General features: G+C 52.4%; 7 protein-coding genes across 7 annotated transcripts; 3 read left to right on the top strand and 4 right to left on the bottom strand.

Annotated features, from left to right (window-relative positions):
- Positions 1-2,159: 2,159 nt before the first annotated feature.
- CKM354_001033300 (uncharacterized protein) lies at positions 2,160-2,917 on the top strand (the record flags this gene model as incomplete). Its single annotated transcript, XM_044805788.1, has 3 exons — positions 2,160-2,258; positions 2,312-2,373; positions 2,425-2,917. 3 exons carry the CDS (start codon positions 2,160-2,162, stop codon positions 2,915-2,917), a joined length of 654 nt encoding a protein of 217 aa, XP_044661723.1.
- Positions 2,918-3,633: 716 nt separating this feature from the next.
- Positions 3,634-5,357, bottom strand: CKM354_001033200 (uncharacterized protein; the record flags this gene model as incomplete). Its single annotated transcript, XM_044805787.1, has 2 exons — positions 3,634-5,203; positions 5,257-5,357. 2 exons carry the CDS (start codon positions 5,355-5,357, stop codon positions 3,634-3,636), a joined length of 1,671 nt encoding a protein of 556 aa, XP_044661722.1.
- A 1,140-nt stretch (positions 5,358-6,497) lies between these two features.
- On the bottom strand, positions 6,498-10,898 carry CKM354_001033100 (chromatin-binding exonuclease XRN1; the record flags this gene model as incomplete). Its single annotated transcript, XM_044805786.1, has 2 exons — positions 6,498-10,837; positions 10,895-10,898. 2 exons carry the CDS (start codon positions 10,896-10,898, stop codon positions 6,498-6,500), a joined length of 4,344 nt encoding a protein of 1,447 aa, XP_044661721.1.
- A 495-nt stretch (positions 10,899-11,393) lies between these two features.
- CKM354_001033000 (uncharacterized protein) lies at positions 11,394-13,054 on the top strand (the record flags this gene model as incomplete). Its single annotated transcript, XM_044805785.1, has 2 exons — positions 11,394-12,033; positions 12,087-13,054. The coding sequence occupies 2 exons, from the start codon at positions 11,394-11,396 to the stop codon at positions 13,052-13,054; spliced, it is 1,608 nt and encodes a 535-aa protein (XP_044661720.1).
- A 1,152-nt stretch (positions 13,055-14,206) lies between these two features.
- On the top strand, positions 14,207-16,221 carry CKM354_001032900 (uncharacterized protein; the record flags this gene model as incomplete). Its single annotated transcript, XM_044805784.1, has 4 exons — positions 14,207-14,325; positions 14,382-14,718; positions 14,791-15,018; positions 15,088-16,221. The coding sequence occupies 4 exons, from the start codon at positions 14,207-14,209 to the stop codon at positions 16,219-16,221; spliced, it is 1,818 nt and encodes a 605-aa protein (XP_044661719.1).
- A 112-nt stretch (positions 16,222-16,333) lies between these two features.
- Positions 16,334-17,041, bottom strand: CKM354_001032800 (uncharacterized protein; the record flags this gene model as incomplete). The annotated part of the gene is made up of 2 exons (XM_044805783.1): positions 16,334-16,825; positions 16,874-17,041. The coding sequence occupies 2 exons, from the start codon at positions 17,039-17,041 to the stop codon at positions 16,334-16,336; spliced, it is 660 nt and encodes a 219-aa protein (XP_044661718.1).
- Positions 17,042-17,922: 881 nt separating this feature from the next.
- Positions 17,923-18,654, bottom strand: CKM354_001032700 (uncharacterized protein; the record flags this gene model as incomplete). Its single annotated transcript, XM_044805782.1, has 2 exons — positions 17,923-18,507; positions 18,559-18,654. 2 exons carry the CDS (start codon positions 18,652-18,654, stop codon positions 17,923-17,925), a joined length of 681 nt encoding a protein of 226 aa, XP_044661717.1.
- Between the last annotated feature and the right edge of the window lie 536 nt (positions 18,655-19,190).

Below are 19,190 nucleotides of genomic sequence, written 5' to 3'. Positions count from 1 at the left end.
ATGTGATTGTCGTAAGAACGAGCACCATCAAACGTCGCTGCCTCTGAGACAATCCTGTAAGTTGCATTTTGTTGACATGTCCTGCCATACTGTCCTCCTCGACCAGTTCACTGCTGGCCACCAAATCGGCTGCGCTTCGTTGAGTTCTTCGAGACGGTGGTTCTGCTGCTGATGCAGACGAGTAAGACTTGATGACTAGCAAGATAGGAGTATTGAAGCATAGCTATAAACAGATGCTCATCACCCAGCGTCGATCCACGGCACAGACACATAGGGGCAGCGAAGTTTGGACATTGCTTTGGCATCATCTAGAGTCTGAGTCAGGTTTCATCCAGTTGGCTTTCTCCTCTATGTCTACATAGAGGAGCGTCAACACGCGATACCTCCCTCTTCAGCACGGAACACACTTCCTCAATCGTATGAGAAGACAAAGGGGGCCTGTGTTCCGTTTGCTGGCTATTATTGACGCTCACGATGGGCCTAAGTCGCCAGCGCCAACTGAGAGGTAACGGGAGCGATTCCAGGACATGGACCGATTTCGCCAGCTCTGATATCAGCCGCGAGCCTGTTTTCACGGTATGTCAAGGACCGCTCGCCGGCTCTAGTGATGTTAGGTCTTGCAAGTGCTTACACCAGGGCAGGAAGATCGACTTCCGATGCTGGATCCACCTTTCATATCGACAGATCCGCATTTGTTCGCTTTCTCAATCAAGTAGAATTGTGCCTAGGGTGGCCACAATGTTATCTTAATCTTTGACCAATTCAAGCGGATTCTTATCAGAACCATGAAGGGTTGGTCAGAAATTGTTGCAACTTTGGATCGTCAGATACCCTGATGTTCACTAATCACACGCTCTGCACTTGAGTCCGTGTAAATTTCGCAAATGTCGGCAGAGCAAAGACCGATGTCTTCGCGACCGCAGTTGCAATGCTTCACATTGTGGTTTTTGCAGTTGCTCGCGATATGGGACTGCACAGATGCGCTCAAGCACTGCGACCAGGATCGAAGAGACAAATGTCCAAGAACACACTGGAAGAGCTGCAAGATGGGATCAGAAGGGGCTGGAAAGCAGTTTATGATGGATCCGACTCAGGACACAAGATTCAAGACAAAGTGATCTGCTGGCAGTAAGCCTGGAACATACTCGGCCAATCAAGCGAATTGATAGAGAATGTGCCTGATGCCGTTGAGGATCGACAATCGAGCTTGAGATCGAAGAGGTCTATTTTCGTCATCCTCTTCCCTTGTCAGTGTCGGAATCGACGTTTCTCACATCCTCATCGGACACAAAGTTGCCGAATTGGGCAATCCGGAGACTTCGCTCAGCCTATCCCGACCTTGCGCAGCTCAATATCACATGCTTCCCAATAACAAAGCAAATCGTAGCGTCCAGTTGACTATCACAGGTCGCAAGCAACAAGTGTTAGTGCGCGCAGAAGCTAGCGGTGTATAATGTACGACTTTGGCACAGTTGACAGCGTTCGGCTATCAAATACGCCACTTCTGCGGCCAAGGAGCAGACGAGATGCACCATTACGGTGCACATTGATCTAGCGACGACATCTCTCCTTTCCAAGGATCTCACCGCTATCGGGTCAAGATCAAGAAGTTGAGATCTGCCCCATCGGTGATAGCGTTGGCTCGGCCGATCGATCTTGTAGAGGTACTTAGTGCGAGTACAATCATCCCGACTCGAAATTGTCACTTTGGTACGGTCCGGGACAGGGTGCTAGTATAGTTTCTTCTGGCTGCTGAGGATCAGTCGCCAGGTCAATTTCAGATCTCAAGAAGGCACACTTCATTCGCCACCAGTCTTCATTGACACGCCTTATGCGTCATCCAAAACCCGTCTGTCCTACACACCAAGTTGTTCGCCGAAGATGACCGAACTCAAGCTATACGCCTCCGTTCTTCCTCTCAGCTTCCTCCCTTCATCAAAGAAGTGCGCTGCCTAGGTGAGGAAATGCATCTCCTATGCGAGGTAGCGCACTCGAGGACCGCATGATTGCTACATCTTTGAGGCGCTGCAGCTGCACACCTTCCATGAGTATTGAAATGAGGTGGCTCCGGACATCCTTGATCACCGGGAGCGGTTGTGCTATAAAGTCTCATGCTATAGTGCAGACGCTCTGGAATGTCAATACTACTGTTTCTGAAAATGCGGTCCGCTATCACCCTCGCAAGCTTGTACTTATCCGTTTGTGCTATCAGCGCAATAGCTGTACAAGACACGACGTCCGTCAAATATGTTGCTAATGTATGAATGCTTGCGTGAACTGTTGCTTGCCCGGTTTGCTGAATTGTCAACAGTTCGAAGATATCCCGAACGTCAACCCAGTGATTGGATTTGCACCATCCACGCCATACAAAGGGTAAGACAGACCGAGCATCCCGGACAACAGTCCAGCTTACCAATTATCCAGTCTTGCATACACTGCGTTCGGGCTCGGAGCACCTGTCTCTGGAGCCATTACTATCCAGGCATCTTCAAAGCCTAACGCTATTTTCGCTCCATATCTTCTCACCGATCCTATCGCTAAGCCAGAGATCTCAAGCTCGTACTCTGGCAGCAACGTTGTCTCGTTCGACATGAAGTCCGTTGCGAGCGGATGCTATGCGGCAACACAGAATGGCGCACTGGCTCCAGCGATCAGCTGCACGATCCGCTACACTGGCACCAAGGCTGCTACTGGCGAAGAAGTGACCTTTGACGCCCTTTTCTTGGTCAAGAAGTTGAACGCCGCCGGGGTTTCGCTTGGTCCCGAGCCAGTGCAGACGCAGGTCTTTCCTGCACGTTTCAGCGGCTTGAAGAGCTTGAAGCCCCGAATACTCACGGCTGCTCTTCCTGCAGTTGGCGGCTTGACGGCTCAGATGGCATTCGACGACATCACATACACGGCGAATGTTCGTAAATAGCCTTGTCCATTAACGGCACATGGAACCAAGTTCAAATGATACTGGCACCTTCCGAGTGGAAAGTGAACGTTGGGGAGGTGTGGCTACACAGGGATGTCGAGCAGTGTGCAATTACTGTATCGTGGCGTTAGCTATAGCTCCCGATCGAACGATTTCTGACTATGCAAGACTCGCCTGACCCACTGCTCCGACTGCCCCGAGCCTCTGTCATGATCCAGATTCACTCCCCTCAGGGCCTTACTTGCCTTCCTACTTCTGCAACACTATATTATGCATACGAATGAAATGCTGGCCCGGACAGTCGCAGACCCATCGTACGCATGTAGTCTTGAATTGCCTGTTAGATCAAGTGTTCTATTGTAGCTTCTTCACTGACTATCACGAGTTACTCCAATAGCAATCATGCCAGCTCGAGGACAGAATTTAGCGCTTGTGAGCCTGTAGTGAGAGCATGAAAAGTCGATGCAGTTTCGTAACTAGTATACAAATGTGTTGGTCGTGTGTTTCATCCCAAAGAGAACTGGTGCACTACTGAGGCTGTATGTAGACTGTCGCCGGCTGTAGCAGCATCGAATAGCAGTGTAGAGCAGAAGCAAAGCATGAGCACATGTGCGCAAGCTGTTTGGCACGGAGTGGCCTCTCCTTGCTCAAGTTGGCATCGTCCACGACCTGGGCTTCAGACTTTGCTTTCCATCGCACCCATGCCGCCTACATCCTCAGCGCGACAATCTCCTTTCCATCCACTTTGCGAACTTGACCAGAGGCACATCAACTGTCATCCAGAACAAATGTGCCACAGTGATTGACAGAGTCAACATCGTCACCCAACCAAGTAGCAGACATCCCACCCACTTGGCAGTCGAATCTGCCGCGCCTAGGGCTTCGAAGAGTTTAGGTTGCAATGCGAATCCTGCTCCGTGTAATAGTGGTCCGTGAACAAGGTAGAAAGCGTAAGAGATTTTGCCGAGGTATTGGGGAACAGAAAGACAGAAAAATCCCTGGACGTAGGAGAGGCGTTGAATAGACCAGAGAACAAATGATGCGGCGAAGGCGTGCCAGAATTTGTAAGGGTGTAGATCTCGTGTCTTGTAGGGCGATGGAGTGATTTCGTTCAGCCAGGAAAAGCCAGGAGCCTTCCAGGCTTCGTCATCAGGAAAGGACAAGATCCAAAGCGATGCAACGAAGAGCATCGTCTTGATCGTCGTGAGGAGGTACTTTGTGATCCGTGGTGTAAAGACACGAGCAACTCTCCCCTGCACACGCCACCGAGGGAGCGAACTCTTCTCATCAACCCCCTCATCATCGTCAACCTCAGCTTTGCCACCTCCCTCCCAAAGATGCAAATCCGCAACCAACGCACCACCCATAAAAGCCGCAACATCCCACCTCTTACTCGCAAAACAAAATCCCGTCACCAAACCAAACAACCCCATCCTCCACCCCTGCTTCAAACCCGCCGAACCCAACAACACCACAAACAAAACCAAACTCCCTCTAAACTCCACCGGAATCGTCCACGTATGCGGATCATACAAACTATAATACAATCTCCATTGGAAAGGCGTCTGCCAATCCCACCACATTTTTGCAAAATCTTGCAACTGTGCTCCGAAAGTTTCCATTCGAGGAGGGTGTTGTTCCCACCAACCCGTCAACCATTCACTAGATTTTTGGAACTCTCGTCCGGTGTCGAAAGCTCCGATGAAGGACGCGAACATGACGACTGACATACTAATTGTTGCTGGAAGAAAGAGACGCATCCAGCGGCGGAATGTCAGGGAGGAGAGTCTGGTCCAGCGTTTTGTTGGGTCGGCGGTGGGGTGGAGGGTGGAGTCGAGAAAGTTGTAGCTGAGGACGTAGCCGGAGATTGCGAAGAAGAGCGTTACCATTGCTCGACCGCGGACGAGGAGGCAGAGGATCGGGAGTTGGTGGGGGTTGTTCCAAATTGGGTCGTCGGGATTCCGTTCGACGGCGAAGCCGTGGGTTATGGTTTTGGTGTAGGGGTAGAGGAAGTGGAAGTTGAAGACGATGAGGCAGGCGATGCCGCGGAGGCCGTCGTAGGAGGCGGTACGTGAGGGAGATTGTTGCGACGGGGTAGGCGTTGGTGTTGAGGTGGTCGGTGTACCTGGAGGCGCAGAAGGAATGGATGGGAGAAGGAGACGGAGTCGTCGAAAAAGCTCGAGGGGCTTGGAGTTGCTGTAGCTGCTTTTGATCGTACTGCTGATTCTTGTTCGAAGGAGTGGTCGTGCAGACTGGCTAGATTCTGAGGCGTCGGATGTAGAGGATCTGCGAATCAAGAACTCAGCATGGAAACCACGTTCTTCGAACGTGACACTCACTCTATCGATACTGTACTCGATGAATGCTGACGCCTGCTTTCAGACATGTAATGGGAAGGCACATCGCCTGAGTCGATCGGTCGGGCAAGATCGTTAGCCATGTGGAATAACGCGTCAAGCAACGACAATGCAAGTTGAAAGGACTAAAAGATGGAACGGTAGGTGCTAATACCACACCGAATTGCTGAAACGATTGACTGAACATGTAGATAATCCTCATCAGTGCCTCAAGGAGCCATTGTGTATCATCTTCTCCCCCAGACTCGTGCAGACGCTACACATACGCGTAGCCAAGTACTTGTCATACTAAGAACGAACACCTGAAACCACGGTATATGCTTCGCACCACTTGGCCAAGGACAGCTTCAACAGTTGAATGCCAATGCGAAATGCCAATTCTGAACAACGTGGACAGACATCAAAGCACCACGAGGTTCCGTTCCTCTTGGCAGATCGAATAGCCGCTTACCATCATGAATCGTGGCTAACGATACAGACGAGGCTTTCCCGGGGATCAATGCACCGTAGTCGTTTTTCTTGGGACCATGGAAAGGGTTCTGTCCCGAGAGGATTCGGTCGATGCAGCAGTCCACATTCTCTACACATGTCCCAAGACCAGAAATCCACCACATCAAACGAACACAATTTCTTTTTCCTTCTTGCTAATGTCGAGAACATAGCGTAGCATCATTCCGAGCCACGCAGAAAAATCCCAACCACCATCCATAATGCCACTAACACCCCTAGCATAAACTTTGCCCATCATACTGCCCGGGCAGTCAACGAAAAAAAGGGCCGCGAATCCCGCCAAGTTGCCAAGGCTACTATAGGGAGCCCCAGACCTCCGACGACAAACGACGGCGAGCTATTCTTGATCTGATGACAAAGACAGATGAAACATGTGAGTGTCGCGGGCAGAGTGCAAAGCAAAAGTGCGAGGAGGGGAGCGACAGTGTCAGCTTAGCTTAGCTCTGTCGCTGTGCAAAGCTGCAGTGGAGCTATCACCAATTTCCTGATAAGGATGGGCACATAACTTTTGGCACGTGCTGTGTGAGTACGGCAGATGCATTTGCGGAAGACGGAGGGATTGTCAACAAGACAAGAGTAGTGAACTGGTGGGTTTTCATGCTGGATACTTGCTCCGGGCACGTTTGATTTTATTGCATTGTTATTCATCGCAACAAGAGACAGCGCTGATTGCGACTGAGCAGCTTGAGCGTCCCTCATGTGGTGACAATTGTCTAGCTAGCAGCAACCTCGCCCTGCTGCCCATTCGCACCACCTCTACCTCTTCCACGTCCGCGACCACCGCCTCTGCCTCGTGCCTGACCTCCACCACGTCCATTCGCGTTCAAATTCGCAGGCGGCGGCACGTTTGAGTAGTTCTGTGGTCTGAACTTTGGATTGTTCTGCACCACACCGGCCATGGGATCAGTATTGTCTACGACTGTGTAGCCGCCTCTGTTTCCGCCTCGTCCGCCGCGCGGACCAGATCCGTTCGGTGCTCCACCACGAGGGGCAAAGCCAGCAGCGTTACCATTCATACCGCCGCGGCCGCGAGCAGCCGGGTGGAATGGTAGAGTTGACTGCTGCTGCTGCTGCTGCTGCTGCTGGCTGCCAAGACCGCCTCCACGACCACGTCCACCACGAGCAGCGTAGCCGTTCTGCTGTTGCTGGCCGCGAACAGCCTGATTCCAGCCTCCGCGAATCGGAGCAGGGGCTGGAGCGTTGACGAGCTGAGGGCCACCTGGCATACCATAGCTGCCGGCGTTGCTCGCAGAAGCGGATCCGCGCAGGGGTTGAAATGGCAGCCTGGACTGCACACGGTCCTTAGCCGCCTGCGACATGGCCACAACTTGGCGATCTGTCAAGTTTAGCACTGCATCTGCCGGAACAGTGCTACCTCGGAAAGGCGAGCAGCGTCCATTGAGCGTGGTGCCACTCATGAAGGTGGAGTCGAAGAGGATGTCCAACAACGTATTCCTAGTAGTCCGTGTCTTGCCCACGACGGTACCCCTCATAGCGATAGGCACTCGACCAGAGTCGAGCACATAAACAACGCGGTGACCAAGACGGAACTGTTGGTGTTGTGTGCGCTGATCGGCGTCAGCAGGCTTGAGCAGGGCGTGACGAGGTACGCCGCCCATCTGTGTGCCAACAATGGCCTCCTTGATGGCCACTTCATTCGCATCCGCAGCACGTTCGATCGCGGCGACCGTGTCACCATCGAGCTGCTCGGCCTCAAGTGGAACGCGTTCCAGTGATTTCGTCTCCACGCTCTTGAGCCATTGTCCAATCTCCTTCATCTTGATCTTGGCCTCTTGCGGATCTGGGTAGAAAGCAGTATCTTCCCAGCCGTCACCTGTTGGGTTCGCTGCGATGCGGGCCACAAACTCTGGAAAGTTGATCATGTATTGCTTGATGAGGTCGACAGCCTTTGACGAGTATTCCCAGCCGTGGTCCGATTTGCGGCTGTAGCCAAGCACCTTCTGTTTTTTCGCTTCGAATTTGAGATTCAGTCCCAAGTTGAGCTTCAGACCAGAGGAGTTGACGTTGAAAGACGAGGTGAGCTTCGACAGCACAAGTGGGTGCAGCTGCAGCTGGCGGGCGACCTGATAGGATGGAATGTACGGGCTCTTCCTCTCGGCTTGCTTGACGATGTCCAGGCCAAATTCGGGTTCACGCTGCTTGAGCGACGATATCCAGACAGTCGCCTTGTCCGGTCCGCCTTTGCCATCGGGTACGTGTCCTGTAACTTGCAATGGCCGGCCATACGCCATGTCGCCAAGAAAGAATGCACGAGTTCCGGGAGGGAATTCTTCTTCGATCGGAACAGCTGCCTTCTCCAAGAAACGCTGATCCTCGCTGATGACTGAATCAACAATGGTTTGCGTAGCGTAATCAACTTCGAAGCCTTGCAGTGGTGCATACTCCTTCACAGTAGCGCCGAGTTCCGTCTTGCGCAGACCGACCAACGGCTCAATTTGCACCAGACTCTCTACTGTGCCAATGATACAGCCGAGACGCTTGCTGTAGGTCTTCTCAAGTCGGTCGGCCTTCTTCTTGAAATCTTCAATGCCCCTGCCTTGATGTGGCAGCTGGACGATGTTCTGCTCTGTAGCCGACTGGTCGGGATCCTGAAGGTGGTATGTGAACATCTCATCGGTCACGCTAACGACCTTGCCCTCGAGCAAGAATGGGTAGCCAACATGCACAGCCTTGCCAAGACGTTGCTTTGCGTGGGCGATCGTTCCGACTTCTTCGCCTTCCGAGAGCGTGACAATCATGCTCTCGTTCCTGCTTTCTTGCTGGAAGATGGTCACGCCGTGAAAACCAAGCTGGCCAGTATATGGCAGATGATGCAGACTCGGAAAGCCTGCCAGTGATGCATTGCCCAGCTTGGCGCCATCCATCAGTCCATGGTAGTACTCCAGACCTTCCATAGTAGGTAGCTCGTAAATGTTCTCGACAACTCGGCAGTGCTCAAGGTCCGGGAAGACACCGGGCAAACTGCTTGGATAGGTAAAGTCGACCTCTGGGGAGTAGGTGTATTTCAAGCTGACTCCAAACTCGTTCCGCCTACGCTCATCCTCCGACAGCTGAGCGTCTTTCGGCGCCATTGCTTGGAGTAGACGCTGCTCGTCAATGAATGGAATCTTGACCACTGCCTCCCACTCCATCTTCTTTCCGTTCATGTCGAGCTCGAAATCGCGAGGATAGAAGTCAATGACTGGAGAATTTGCGTTCGTCATCAGGTCCCAGTACACCGGTGGCACCAATTGCTTGCTGCGGTCCGGCAGGACACCCATAAGCTGCTGGAACGGTCGGAATGGCTGACCCAGCTTGAAGTCCATGTTCGCGCCCATTCCCTTGACAACATCACTGATCATAGGCGAGTAGTGATACTGGTAGTACCATCCCCACGACGCTACGCCGCGGTAATAGTAGTACAGTACCCACTGCAGACCTTGAACATAGTTCTCTGTCAGTTTGCGCATCTCATCGTCATTGCTGACTCCCCACTCGAATTTCGTCGTGTAGTACTTGTCCTTCCACTCCGCGAACTTCTTGTCGTACTTCTCTTGTGCTCTCTCTTGCACATCCGTAGGCGATAGGTCCTCAATCTTGGCCTTGTCATATTGTTTGAACACACGCAGGAGTGCATTCTGCGCCTCCTCGTCCTCCTCATCTTCATCGTCCATTTCTGGTCGCGGAGGAAAGTTGAGCTGCATGTGGCGGTTGCCCTCATCGTCGACGATATTTTTGCTCTCTAAACGCAAGCTCTGCGCCAATTGATCAATGAATGTGCGATCTGCCGCCTTCAGGGTGGGCGGAAAGTCCAATGGTGTGTCCTCTCCGGAGCCATGCCTGCTGTTTACGTACTTCTTCACTGAAGTATACAGCTCTTTCTGCTTGGACGTCATAGTCGCAATGCCGCCTTTCTTCGGCTTCTTAGCCATGATGTCCTCCTTCTGGATGCTCTTATCCTTCAACCAGCTAGCATCGGCGTTCTCGTGCTCGAAGTGGCGATACTCGATATCGCTCAGTGCTGTAATCAACAGCTCTAGTCGCTTGAGGTTAATCTCACCACCGTCGTTGATGTAGCCACCAGCTTGTGGCAGCACTCTCTTGTAGACATTAAACATCAGTGCCAGTGCACCCTCGTTGATGTGAAGATGCGGTAAGTGCGGTAAGAAATCGTTACCAACGAAAAAGGCCATGAGGATGAAGTCGTCAATGATTCGTTCGAGGTCGAAAGTGACCGTGCCCAGTGCGCCGGGCTCCTTCATGTCCTGGAATTCCAGCTCCAGGTACTCGCGCACTATGCAGAGATGTAGGAGAAAGAAGTTCTGGTGCTCGAGCTCCTGGCTCTTCACCTTGCTGGCTCGGCCGAAAGTGACCTCCTCACGCAGCAAGCAAAAGTGCGGATCGTGCGACAGCAGACCCAACATGATCAAATCGGCATCCAGACCGTACAAACAATGTCGCACATTGGGGTCGTAGCCGACCTGGCTCTTCGCCTGGCGAATGTATTCCATGATTTTGTGCTCGCCCTCTCCAGGAACCTCGTGTCCCGACAAGACAATTTCACAACCTTGCCACTCAATATCTTCCGACACCTTTTTCGCAATGAAGTATTTCAATTGGCGCGTCAAGCGCTCCATAAAGACTGTACCCGGCGTGATGCAATTCGAGTCGAATGGGTCCTCCTTGGGCAGTTCTTGCCCCTCGGCAACGGCCTTGTTGCGCGCATTCTCGGCGTCCAGAGCAGATCGGAAACGACGGGAACGCTGTTGGTTCATCTTGGCTCGCGGCGCACAGCCATCGATGGCCATGAAGAACAGCTTCTGTGGCTTGATCTTGCCGAACAGAAATTCGATGTAGTTGAATATTTTGATGAACATTTCGTCTTCGGAGAGTCGTGCTTTGGTGGCGGAGTCATTGTTGTTGTGGGTGCAGTTGTGGATGATGCCGTTCATGTCGAGGTAGAGGTTATCGAACTCGGGGATGCGGTTCTCGGCGATGAGCTGGGAAATGGCGGGATAGCGCTCGGAGAGCCAGCGGAAGAACTTGGGAACACCTGCGCCAGGTCAGTCAGCATCAATCACATTGTGTTCGTTGTCGCATCGCATCGCACCCATGGTGGCGGCTGCTGTATTTCAAGACGAGCCGCAAGGTGACCGGCCAGTCTCTCGTCCCGCGCGGGGGATGAAGGGGTGGTGTAGGGGGTGGAAAAGGGAAGGGGAGGGCGGTTCTGACACAGAGTCACTTGGGAGGAGAAAGGAAGGTCGGCGGTGGTGACACGAAGATGGGTACTGTCCAGCGGGCATCGTGTGTGGCCTGAGGCAGACACGGCCTGCCTAGCGCAGGCTTGGGCAACTTTCGTCACTTGTCTCACGCGTGCTGCTCCTCACGCGCCTTTTCGCGTTCTGGCCTGCGCATCGCTGTTTCCACCATCGCCAGATTCTGTATCGCCTGCACCCATTGCCATCTGCACCGCACACTGCTGCTGCTCCCCAATCGGGCCGTGCAATACCGAGGTTGCTCCACTCCACTCGCCGCTGCAGCAGAGCAGCGCGTCTGCATCCTCATCCTCATGGACTCCAGTAAGTTCACCACCGCGCCGCGCCGCCGCCATGCCCCCCTCCAAGCCCCAACACCACCGCCGCCAGTCCCGCATAGTGCGTGAGCTGCAGGGCGTCAAGGTGTCGGGCAACTCCATCTTCACCAACCCGGACGTGCAGAGCAACAAGGACACGGCCTCGGACAGCGGCACTGTCGTCGGCGAAGAGGAGCTCCAGGCTGCCGAAGCTACTCTTGCTGCTCCTCCTCCTCCCAAGCCGTCTCAGCTGCAAACACCTCAGCCTGCCACGTCCACGCGCACATCCTCCACCAACAACCACCATCGCCATCACTACACTCCCTACCCCACGACCGCTGCTTACCGTTACTCCACAGAAATGGCCGGCACCGCCGAGGAGCAGGAGGCTATGCAGAACAAGATCATCAATGAAGAGTACAAGATATGGAAGAAGAACAGCGTATTCCTCTACGACATCATGTACAGCCGCGCCCTCGATTGGCCCACCCTCACCACCCAATGGCTGCCCGATGTGAAGCAAGAGCCAGGCAAGACGTCGCGTCAACACCGAATGATATTGGGCACACACACATCCGGCGCACAGGCAGAGTACCTGCAGATCGCCCACATCAATTTGCCACAACCGCCAGCCATGTCAATGGCTGACTACAACCCCGCGAGCGAAGAGCTGGGAGGTGAGTGACGTCCAACCACTGCGAACGCGTCTTGGCCAAGCTGATCCTCCCAGGACACGGCGCTGCCAAAGAGCCCATCGTATTCTCGGTCGTGCAAAAGATCACACACCCAGGCGAGGTCAACAAGGCCCGGTACCAACCTCAAAACCCCAACATTATCGCCACTTGGGCACCCGATCGAAATCTCTACGTCTGGGACCGCACGAAGCACCCATCTATTCCAAAGCCAAACGAGATCAAGCCCCAAGCCATTCTCAAAGGCCACACAGGAGAAGGCTTTGCTGTTGAGTGGAGTCCCTTCACCGAGGGCGAGCTCATCAGTGGTAGTGAGGACAAGACGGTCCGACTATGGAATCTGGCTCGCGACTTCTCACGCGACAACACGACCGTCACACCTGCCCGCACCTTCACCCACCACTCCGCCGTGGTCAACGATGTGCAGTATCACCCCATGCACGGCAAGAACCTCTGGGGTTCCGTTTCAGATGATCTCACCATGTGCCTAATGGACAACCGATCAAAATCCGATAGCAAGCCCGCCATCCAATTCTTGAACGCACACACAGACGCCATCAACACATTATCCTTCCACCCTAAGCACGACAAGCTCTTCGCCACTGGCTCTGCAGACAAGACGATTGGTATTTTCGATCTACGTTTCCCAGAGCACGGCAAAATCCACAGCCTGGAGGGCCACAAAGATGTCATCACCAAGGTCGACTGGCACCCTTGGGACTCTGGTATTCTGGCATCCAGCTCGGACGACCGTCGCATCATCTTCTGGGATCTGTCCAAGGGAGGCGCTGAGCAAACGCCAGATGATGCGGAGGACGGCCCGCCTGAGATGCTATTCATGCATGGAGGACACACGAATAGGATTTCCGACTTCTCCTGGAACCGCAACGACCCATGGGTCATCTGCTCGACCGGTGAAGACAACTTGATTCAATGCTGGAGAGCTAGCCGCCATCTGGTCGAAGTCCTGCCGGCTGCCGTGCCACCTCCAGAAGTCGAGGAATAGTGGTACTTCGATGAAACAGACAACACCTGGGTGACATTCCGATGGAATAAAGGCGACCCTCTGCCGCCACGTTTTTGGCGCGTCGACGATGAGTCTGATGATGACGAGCAAAGTGATGGGACTATCTCTTCGTACAGCGAGGACAGTACGGACGTTCGTCGACGGGAACGTGAGAGAGCAGCAAGGTCAACGAGATTGTGGTACAACGCACCACGCTGGCGACCGGACGAGTCTTCAGACGAAGCCTAGACGTATGGAATGGTTCCGTCGGGGGCAGATTGGAATATCCCAGGACTCGGAAGTATGGTTGTCATGCGAGTCTGACCATTCTCCATTGCCTTTCTGGCACAGCAGCAGGGAAAGAGTCAAATGTGTGGTGGCTATGAAAAATCCAAAAGATAGCTTACAACCAGAACGTTGACAGCGATTCACAGTGTTTGTCATGGGCCGAAATGTCTAGCCATGACATTGTTACTTGTGTCCCTACCATGTCAGCTGTTCCATCATCACTTGCAGGGCTACCCGTGGCTGCTCGGCTTTCGGTGAGGTCTGTAGACGCGAGATATCTTGGCAACTTACGCTAGTCACCTCGCGCCCCAGCTACAACGACATGGGCTCCCGCATCGAGTACGTGGCTCATATATATGCTGAACACTCGTCCTATTTCACAGTTTGCTTTGTGCAGGCAGGCACATGTACAATTCTTCCGATGCAGCCGATGACATGAACGAGCTCTGCGATTGGTGAGTTTGTCTGCTCGTATCCTTGTTCCAACTTCACGTCTTACGGTCGCACACGACGGAAAGTCAGGTTCCATCGTACGACATGAGGTTGTTGTTCGCTTTCTCGCTTCACGCGCTTTCTGCGAGCTCGTTTAGTACGAAGCGCCAGGATCCAATTCGCTTAAGTTAAAGACGAAGGATTTCCTGTTTTGCTGAGTCATGCAGGATCTCAACGATTTCAATGGCTGAAAGAAGCGCTTGGTGTTGACTTCAGCTTCGATCCTCTGACTTGTTGCAATTCATCTGGCCGATTTTTGTGCTACGCTTGAGATATTCTGGGTTCCGCTTTCTTGGACAACGACGACGCTGGCGAGGTGAAGAGTGGGCGAGGAAGATTTGGCGCACTGGGTTGTCGTCGCCGCCATCCAAGATGCCTTCTTATACTGCCATTGTGGCAATACTGGTCGGACTATACTTTTCCAAGTATCTGTACAACTTTGTACGAAACACGATTTATGCGAAGAAATCTGGGTTACCATACTTTTTCGTGTGAGTTCTTTCCTTCCCTCCATCTCCCCTCGTCCTCACTAACACCTATTCCACAGACCATGGGACCAAAACTCTTTCTTCTGGATGGTTGCTTCTGTTCCTTTGCAACCCTACCTCTCAAAGGTCTTACCATCTTGGATCTGGAAACGCCTCGCTTTGACGATTTATTCTTTCGAATTTCAAGAGAAGCTTGAGCCGTATGAGAGGTTTGCGAAACCTCAGGGGAATGAGTTGAGTTATGTTATGGTTACGCCGGGGTTATATGAGATTAGTACGAGGGATCCGGAGGTGGCTTATGAGGTTCTCAGAAGACCGAGGGATTTTGTGCAACATCATTTGACGAGTATGTTCATGAGTCGGTTTGGGGGGAATTTGTTGACTGCTGATGGAGATGTAAGATCATTTCCATTCTCATACAGACGACCAAGTGGTCGCGGAGCTTGTGTTAATCAATTCTTTTTCTAGGACTGGCATCGTCAGAGAAGAGTTGTGGCGGGCACTATCACCGAAAGGATCTCGAAAGCGGTCTGGCAAGAGAGTGTCATTCAGACTGAGAGTATGATTGAGGAAGTGTTTCGAGGAGAGGTTGGGAGCGGTGTGGGCAAGAAGGCGGAGACGAAGAGAATGTTTGATTACATGAAGAAGATCACGATTAATGTTCTGAGTGGAGTTGGCATGGGAGAGAGTATTGACGTAAGTGGTTCATCCCCATTGCCCTCCATGTCGAAGGAAGTGACACATACTGACAGCTGATGATCGCAGTGGAAGAACGACAAGAATGCAAAACCCGAACCCGGTCATCGCATGACCTACATCCAAGCTGTCAATGCCGTCATAAACGCGGTCGCAGGTCCCATTATTCTCCCGGACTGGTTTCTCGACAACTATCCCTCCTTCCTCCCTGGTCACAAGTTCCTCCGCGATGTTAGTCAAGCAGTCAAAGAGTTCGCTTCCTATAACAAGTCTCTTCTCGAGCGGGAAAAGGCACAAAATGCCGAAGCTGGCCAGAGTCGCAACAACATCATGTCTCAACTGCTCAAGGCTTCCGAAAGCGAAACCAAAAACGGTGCTCGTGTCCTTAGCGAAGAGGAAATGTCAGGCAATCTCTTCGTGTTCACTGCTGCCGGCTTCGATACCACCGCCAACACACTCTCCTACGCTCTTGTTCTCCTCTGCTGTCATCTGGAATGGCAGGATTGGATGTTCGAAGAACTAGATTCCATTCTTCCTCCCGCAGATTCGACTGAAGTTTGGGATTATTCTTCGATCTTTCCCAAACTGACCAGGACTTTGGCTATCATGTTTGAAACTCTTCGAATCTTCAGCCCGCTGGTTCATATGGCGAAGCAGACTGCGACGGAGCAAACCATTACGACATCGAGAGGAACGTTCTGGTTCCCGCCAAATGCTACTGTGTACGTCAACAACATTGGCCTTCATCTGGCGCCGGATATTTGGAGAAACTTGAACATTCACGCCGAATGGAATGAACACGAAGATCAGAAAGACGAAGAACATTTTCGCCCTAGTCGATGGCTCAACACTAACACCACTCCATCGTCAGACTCAGACTCCCAAGCGGTATTCTTCCAGCCTGCCAAAGGAACTTTCGCGCCTTGGTCACTTGGACCGAGAGTTTGTCCAGGACAGAAGATGGCTCAAGTTGAGTTTGTCAGCATATTTGTTACCTTGTTCAGGAAGTATAGAGTTGAAGCTGTGCCGGAGAAGAAGAGTGGGAATGGGGACTGGGAGAGCAAGGAGGAGGTGAGAGAGAGATTGGAAAGGAAGATGAAGGATAGTGAGAGCATCTTGACATTGCAGATGAGAGGAATTTACGGTGTGAAAGATGAAAATGGGAAGGAAGGTTTAAGGTTGAGGCTGGTGAGGAGGCGGTGAGTCCAGTTGCATCGTGTCCTAGGTGCGTTCAAGACCTAGTGCTACCGTACCACCGTCACATCGTCTATCTCTGTCGGGTGCCCTCTCATTGTCATCGAGAATGTCAACAATATCATGCCGACTCATACGCCTCAACAGCCAGCTTGAAACTTCGCGCCAGTTCATCTTTCTTCTTTCCAGCACTTTCGGAGCAAGTCGTAAGATGTGGAACGACAACTGCAGTGAAAGAATTCGAAGCCCGTCTCAGATCACGCAACCACTTGGCGGCCTCATCTGTCAACTGCGATGCATCCATAAGCGATCTCTTCTCAACCATAGTCTCCAGCAGATCTCGCTGAATGGTGGTGTAACCTCCGAAAGTCTTGCAAATGTCTCCTTGCTCCTCGTCTGACAGATTGTAGGATGCCTGACGAATCTTCAGGCCTGGCGGTGGGTTATGTGTGATGATATCCTCATGACACTGGTCGACGTCGACGGCATTTTCACATTCTGGCAAGTCTGCTTCCATTGTTTGGCGAGTTTTGACCAGACGGTCCGTACGCTGAATTTCCCGAGCACCAGCTCTTGTGTAGGACGCCACCTTTTCAAGACCATTCAGTAGTCTCTGACTACCATGTTAGCGGAGCTTTACGTCGATGACTGGGCGACAAACCTCTTTCTCATTGTATTCACTTTCATGGTTAAGTCTCTCGGCGATGTAGTTGACCTTCTGGACCTCATGGGTCACTTCAAGGATTTCTTCTGCAATTTGTTGGCCCGTTAATTGGGCAGTCGCCACTGCGGCGAGGGATGGCACGATGACAGATCGGAGGAAATGCATATTGATGTTGTAGGAACCACTGGATTATCGGGAGGGATAGATAGCAGTCTTTACCTGAACACGCAGGCTTTGTACTGTTCTGTTGCCTGTCGAGACCGTAGCATAGCTCCACTCAACGATCCGAGATCGCCAAAAGAATTGATGTATTGATGACGGCGGTCGCGCTGCTGCTTGAACGTTCGTCTGCGGGGGCCAAGAATGGTACGCTTTCCTGTTCCCGGGCAGTGCTGACCACTAGTACCATAGGTCGACTAAGTCGAAGCTCGCGTGCATGCATAACGAATAGCTTCGGACGGTCGATATCGTCTTTGCACCTACCAACGTTACATAGGTGACATGATCGCTCATTACGCGACACGCTCGATCTTTTTGGCACGGAGCGTTGAGATCTGTGCTGATCTATTTCGGCGAACACCTTCTCAACGGTCCCGAAAACGCTCACTGAACGGCTGAGTTACTGGTGGAGCTCACCCATATCAGCGCTACTAGCTACCATTTGTTGTCGATCGGCAAGAGAAGCATGGATAATCGAAAAGTGCCGTGGGTCGGAGATGTCGTTGTCAGCATTTTGCGATACTATGCAGATCCACACAGTCGAAGACGCTTGATTTAGCCATAAGGTAACGACTGACGGCGCTCAGTGCTAGTGGTGCATAGGAAACCTGCGACGACTGACAGGGCAAAGTATGTAGTCGAGCATCATTTCAAAATTCATGTCTCGCTCCTTAGAAAATTGCCCACAGCTACATCTACTGACATACTCCCGTGGCCTCTCTAGGCCGTGCCCTTCGTCTAACTCGATGAGCACGACCTTCCACGCTATCGGCCACTCTCCTGCGACGAAATACTACATCTCACAACAGATATACTAGCCGTATCTCCTAGCTGTGAAAAGCCTTGACCGCTGCGCCGAGAGTCTTGCCCAACTTCTTTTGATCAGCAGTCGCGGCGGTCGAGCAAGTTGGCACATGCTCAATGAGGCCAAAAGCGAGCACGTCTGCCGCGTCTTCAAGCCCTCGCAGTATGTCCCCAATCGTTCCAAAATGCGGCGTCTGCGAGAGAAGTTGTTTTTTCCGGGTCACACTCGTCATCAACGCTTGTGTGACCGTGACATAATAGTCGAAAGCGTCGCAGACATCTTGCTGCTCCTCAGTCGAAAAGGTCGATACTTGTCGGCGCGCAGGTGGTGTACTTTCAGAGCTAGGGACCAGATTTTCGATGCACTCTTGCAACTCGAGATCAACAAGGCCTTCGCATTCTATGGGAATGTCGGCTCGACGGGTAGGAGTCGTAGTTCCAGAGCTTGGGAGTACTCCTTCAAGGCACTCCTGGAGCTCCAGATCGATGAGACCCTCGCACTCCTTGGGAATCTCTTGACGGGCTTTGACCGAGCGCTTTCTTGCTGATACGTCTTGAGCACTCTTTTCGGTAAGACTGAGAACGCCCTTGAGGCCATCGCGAAGTGTCTGTATTACGGTCAGTCATCGCACAGAAGCAACATCGCCGATGGGACAGACCAGCGCGTTCGCAAAGGCTTCTGCTGGGCCCCTGATACCATTCGCAACAGTAGTGACTTCGGTGGAGTTTTTCGTAATGTCCGCGAGCTCTTTCATGACTTCCGGAGCCGTCAGCTGAGCAGTCATTGCTGCGACCAGCGAAGCCAAGACAATAGATCTAGTGAAGTACATGATGAAAGAAATGACGGTCTTTCAGTTGAGCTTGACGGAGTGAGAGGTTGACGATGGTTGGAACACAGCGTGAAAAGAGGACACCATATATCGAGTCCTTGCCACTAACCAACAGGGCGAAGAGCTCAACGCAGTGCTCGAAGCGTTATCGTTGACGGGTGAGACGCCCTATGGGTCGCACAGGTATGGCCGGTCCCAGATACCTACAAGAAACCGCAGGACAGATTGGCGATCACGGTTGCACATGAACCATGCTGCACCGTTTCGGAGAGCAAAACTCTGATAATTGTGCTGATATCACTCGACGAGCAAGCGTTGCATAGTCTCCGTAGGAAACTTGGAACGGCTGCGCCAGAGAGCCAAGTCGTGTGGATATAGCCTGTGAGCTGATACCCACAGATTTTGACCAAACCCATGACTTCACGAGTGTCAAGTCTCCTCCCCGCAGACGTTTGTCTCGT

This window comes from Cercospora kikuchii, assembly GCF_019650295.1.
Source record: "Cercospora kikuchii DNA, contig_00007, whole genome shotgun sequence".
Lineage (NCBI taxonomy): Eukaryota > Fungi > Ascomycota > Dothideomycetes > Mycosphaerellales > Mycosphaerellaceae > Cercospora > Cercospora kikuchii.
Note: the sequence above shows the minus strand (reverse complement) of the source record. Positions and strands in the feature narration are given on the sequence as shown.